Source organism: Apium graveolens, chromosome 7, assembly GCF_009905375.1.
Source record: "Apium graveolens cultivar Ventura chromosome 7, ASM990537v1, whole genome shotgun sequence".
In the NCBI taxonomy this organism is placed as follows: Eukaryota; Viridiplantae; Streptophyta; class Magnoliopsida; order Apiales; family Apiaceae; genus Apium; species Apium graveolens.
In genome coordinates this window covers 2,280,836-2,286,144 of record NC_133653.1, presented here as the reverse complement: position 1 = coordinate 2,286,144, position 5,309 = coordinate 2,280,836, and the positions used below count along the sequence as shown (strand labels likewise).

General features: G+C 36.0%; 1 protein-coding gene across 1 annotated transcript; it reads right to left on the bottom strand.

Annotated features, from left to right (window-relative positions):
- Window positions 1–683: 683 nt before the first annotated feature.
- LOC141670661 (uncharacterized) lies at window positions 684–4,253 on the bottom strand. Its single transcript, XM_074476609.1, has one exon. The coding sequence runs from the start codon at window positions 4,152–4,154 to the stop codon at window positions 897–899; it is 3,258 nt and encodes a 1,085-aa protein (XP_074332710.1). The 5' UTR covers window positions 4,155–4,253; the 3' UTR covers window positions 684–896.
- Window positions 4,254–5,309: the final 1,056 nt, after the last annotated feature.

Here is a 5,309-nt window from a genome sequence, read left to right as displayed (position 1 = left end):
TTGGGTAATACTGCTTCTAAACCAGTTCCCCCTCCGTGTAAAATAGTTGTAATACTTCTATGTTGGAAAGGTGGAAAACCTCTTGGGGTAGTACTCCGTGTAAACCGGTATACCTAAGGTTAAGAACCCTCAAGGAAGTAGATAAATTCAAGGGTAAAACAGAGGAGATGTTAACTCCTTCAAGATTAAGCACTCTCAGTTGAGTTAAATTCTGTAAGAGTGATTTGAACAATTCATCTTCAAGTTTAACACCATCATTGTCGTCACTAAGATCAAGTGAGACCAGTTTATGCAAACCAAGCCTTGGAGTAAACCAAGGCTTGGAGACCAGTTTACAGGATGTGTTGACAAAGACCAAGGCTTGGAGTAAACCAAGTCAAGTCAGCTCTAAATTTGTGATAATCAATCAATCGTAAATTATTGACACACATTGAAATACAACAACTTGAGTTATAAGTTGCTTTCTTTAATCTAACCCGTTCAGAGGGTTATCATATATACAAAAACTCCTTCATAATTATAGTCTGTCTACTGATTAAGGAGGGGTTAATGAATTAGCTGGCACTTCATGCACAGTATGTGATTAGGCATACTAGCTCCAAAAAACTCCATCTATCTGCTGCGGTTTCCCACAGTTGGCATGAGAGTACAAATGTGTTCATGTGTCTATCAAATGAGAGATGAAGATAACAGGTAGTAAGTACCTCCAAGATTACAACAAATTACCAATGAAGTCAAAAACATGATCCAGAATCAAGTCACAGCCTATTGTACAATCGCTGTTTAACCAATACAGAGATATTGTCACATAACATACACAATTTGGATTTATTTCACAATTATTCATTACATGGGATGACGGTTGACAAGAAATACAAATTGAAACAAATCCTTATTTATCTCCATTTAATCTCCATCCTCCTGACCTTGAGGCCCAGTTCCCTGGCAATGATACCAGCAAACCATTTTGGTTTTCTAGCTAGCAACATCAAGTATCCAGCAATAAATGCAGGCACCACTCCACAGACGTATCCAATCACCACAGCTTCCCACGTAAAACCACCAAAAAAGTAATCATCATCCTCCTCTTCATCTTCTTCTTGCGTCACATTATCATGTCCGCACTTTTGGGACAATGGTTTTCCACACAGCCCCAAGTTACCAACATAGCTGTCATTTTCAAATGTATTGAATTGAAAACCTTGTGGAATTTCTCCTTTAAGTTGGTTGAAAGAAAGATTCAGAATTGCAAGCGAATATAAATCAGTAAGTTGATGTGGAATTTCTCCTTTAAGTTGGTTGGATGAGAGGTCTAGTGACTCCAACACCGTCAATTTAGCAATCGATGCTGGTATGTGGCCTGTGAGATGGTTGTGAGAAAGATTGAGAAATCTGAGTGAAGCTAGATTTCCGATGTATTCAGCAATCTCCCCTTCAAAATTGTTCTTGGATACATCAATGGTGGTGAATACAGTTAAAATTCTAATCAACTCAATCTCTAGGCCTTTAATCACTAGAGTCGTTGAATCACTGTAAGAATCATCACCCATATATTCAGGCTTTGTTTCATTCAGGTGACCGTTCATCATAGCCATGAAGCTTTTGAAATACATTGTTGGCAGTGTACCCGAAAAATCATTGTATGACAGATCAATGATTCTCAAGCTTCGAAATGGATGTTCAACCTCAGAACTCTTGTTCATCATTCCATAAAACTTATTTGATTTCAGAACAAGAACTTGGAGATTTGGAAGAGCTTCCAAACATTGCGGGAATGTATCTTTTATAAGATTATTTCCAAGATCAAGAACTTGTAAATAATCAAATTCAGCAAAAGAAGATGGAACTTTTCCTCCTAATTTATTTCCATTCAAATTTATAGTTTCCAAAAAACGGAAATTCGATAAGTTTGCTGGAATTTTTCCATGAATACTATTCATCCGCAGATCAAACACTGAAAGGCGAGCCAAATTTGTTTGACAACTGGGGAGTACACCACTTAACTTGTTATGAGACAAATTGAGTACCTCAAGAGAGCTTGAATTACAGATTGAGCGGAGTAATGATCCATTTAGCTTATTGGACTGGAGATCAAGGTACTGAATGCTATTCCAAGGTAGTTGTTCAAGACCACCTGTTAGTCTATTGTGTGAAATATTCAGATACCTACGTACTGACCCAATCCAATGAGGAATTTCCCCATCAATATCATTGTTTGATAGGTCTACATAATCCAATGATATCTCTGCATCTCTTGAAAAGCGAGGGAATTCTTTCATATCACAAGATGACAATCCTAAATGGTAAAGCTTAGGAGGGAGTGTGACCATACTTGTATTTCTCAACATTATACCGTTATGAGAAAGATCAAGATAGTTGAGGGATTCAAGACGCGAAAACATTTTCATATCCAAAACACCACTGAAATTGTTTAATGAAAAGTCTAGTAGAGTGAGGTTTATAAGTTGAGAAAAAGATTGCAGCTTTGATTTAGAGGAATCAAATTCATATAGCTGACCCTTGAACCTATTATAGCCTAGATTTAATCTCTCTAATGATGAAAACTTAAACAACCAAGGGGGCAGGAGTCCGGTCAACCCATTATGACTCAAATCTAAATTAACGAGTCCTTTAAAGTGTGCAACAAAAGAGGGCAATGGACCACTGAAATTGTTATAAGAAAGGGAGAGCTGTCTCAGGATTGTAAGGTTTGCGAAATTTATTGGAATTGGGCCATTGAAATTATTCCCACCGAGATCCAAGAGAGTAAGTTGACCAAGATTCCCTATAGATCTTGGTATGACACCAGACAAATTACAATTCCAGAGTCCCAAATTCGCTAATGACTCTAGAAATCCTATTGAATCAGGTATACCTCCATGATGGAAGTTTATACCATAAAGAAAAAGGTGTTGGAGAGTAGCACTACTTCCCCACTTAACTTTGGGTAAAACTGCTTTTAAACTGCTTGTTTCCCCATAGTTAGTAGTGCTTCCCAAGGTTAGAAATTCTATGTTGGGAAGGTGGAAAACCTCTTCGGGTAATACTCCATATAAAGCAGTATTCATGGGTAAAACAGAGAAGATGTTTACTTCTTTAAGATTAAGCACTCTAAGGTGAGTTAGATTCTGTAATAGTGATTTAAACACTTTATCTTCAAGTTTAGCACCATAGTTCTCACTGAGATCAAGTGAGACCAGTTTATGCAGTTGAGAGATTCCCGAGGAAACTCCATATAAACCAGTATTCCCAAGGTTAAGAACTTCTAGGGAAGAAGACATATTCATGGGTAAAACAGAGTTGATGTTAACAAAACCAAGATTAAGCACTCTGAGTTGAGTTAAATTCTGCAATAGTGATTTAAACACTTTATTTTCCAGTTTAGCACCATAGTTGTAACTTAGATCAAGTGAAACCAGTTTATACAAATGAGAGATTCCTGAGGAAGCTCCATATACACCGGTATTCCCAAGGTTAAGAACTTCTAGGGAAGAAGACAAATTCATGGGTAAGACAGAGGAGATGTCCACTCCTTCAACATTAAGCACTCTGAGTTGAGTTAAATTTTGTAAAAGTAATTTAAACACTTCATCTTCAAGTTTAGCACCATAGTTGTAATTCAGATCAACTAAGACCAGTTTATGCAAATGAGAGATTCCTGAAGGAACTCTCCCCGAAAATCTAGTACGAGAGAGGTTGAGATGTGTCAAACCTTTTGCAAAGAAACCGAATTCTTGAGGGAACTCATTGGAGAGAGAGAAGTCGTTGTTAGAAAGGTCGAGGAACCGGAGATACGAGAGCTGGAAGAGAGTGCTGTTAGGAAGAATGGCTCCTTCCAGCTGACTGCAACTTAAATCCAGTCCGATTACGTTCCCTGTCATGTGTTCGCATGATACTCCCACCCATGTGCAGTAATCTGAACTCATGCTCCAATCCATCGTCTTCGGATATGAAGGAGTTTCGTAAGTATAAGAATAAGAGTAAGCATTATAATAGTAGCAAATTGTAGAAGTACTGATATTCAAGCTTTGCTTAAACTGGAATAATGCAGTTTTTTGATTGTTAGGACTTGGAGAAGCAACAAGGTGGTGTTGGAAGCAGATGATCACCACAATGAATGCGTAATAACTGGTGATGCAATTTCTCATTATCATCTTGGCTTTAAAAATTTTGGTGGAGTGATAGTTTGTAAAATATTGTACTTTAAGCTGATATTTATATTATTTCATTCATAAATATCACTTTTTGATATTCAACGTTACTTTTTAGGTTCAATAAGCTTCTTTTCACCATATATACTATTCAAAATAATTGCATGAGCCCGTAGAATTTACCCAATGCGTACCCGAAAGGTAGCGGCTGCGGATTAGTTACGATAAAAAAAAATATTATTCATATAAATTTTATAAAATGATAGAATTTTTTATTTTCAAAATTTTTCAAAACACCCAGCTCTAGGCACTATAACTCAACAACTTAAGGTATGAATTGATTTTTTTTTAATAATTATAAAGGTTCTGAATGTATAATGCCCAAAGATGAACATGATCTAGTTATCTTTTTCACTTTTCGCAATACGAAGACTTGAGTTCTGTATCAAGACAATACTGATATAGTTAAACTTTGAAGATGGAATGCAAATTTTTTCTGGTGCAAAATTCTGGAGGCGAAGTTGGTAAAAACCTTGGAAAAATAAGGAGGTTTCATCGGTAACTAAACAGTCTTTAGCCATATCACATTTTTTTCCCTCCAGACTGATACTATTCAACATTTTGCAGAGTTCAAACATAAATAAGAGTTTTTAGTACCGAAGTATTAGTCCATTCGAATAAAGATAAGTTTTAGGGACTACTAGTTGTTTTTTCCAATTAGGTTGATGCAGACAGGCATTTTAACTACTATCCTGCACTATTTGCACGGATTTCAAGAATTCTATAAAATATAGTTTCATAATATTTTTTGTAATTTTTTTTTTGTGAATAAAAGTTTAAACATGAAACTTTTATTCACAAAAAAAAAAATTTAAAAATATTATGGAACTATGTTTCAAATAAACATTAAAAAGCGTGTCAAAAAGTAATGTATATAATTAAATGGGACAGAGGGAGTAGCTAATAGTTTTTCTCTGATGTCTGTACAGTTATGTGAATCCCTGATTTGACATGCATTAGGTATGAATTGCTTTTTTAAAAGGGTAAAGGGGTCATTTCAGGTACAAGCTATTGTAGTCTTTTCTCTGGTCTCAGCAAACTTCTTTCAACTTTCATAACATACAGCGCTGCAATAGAAGCACTCTTAGAGCAGGAGAA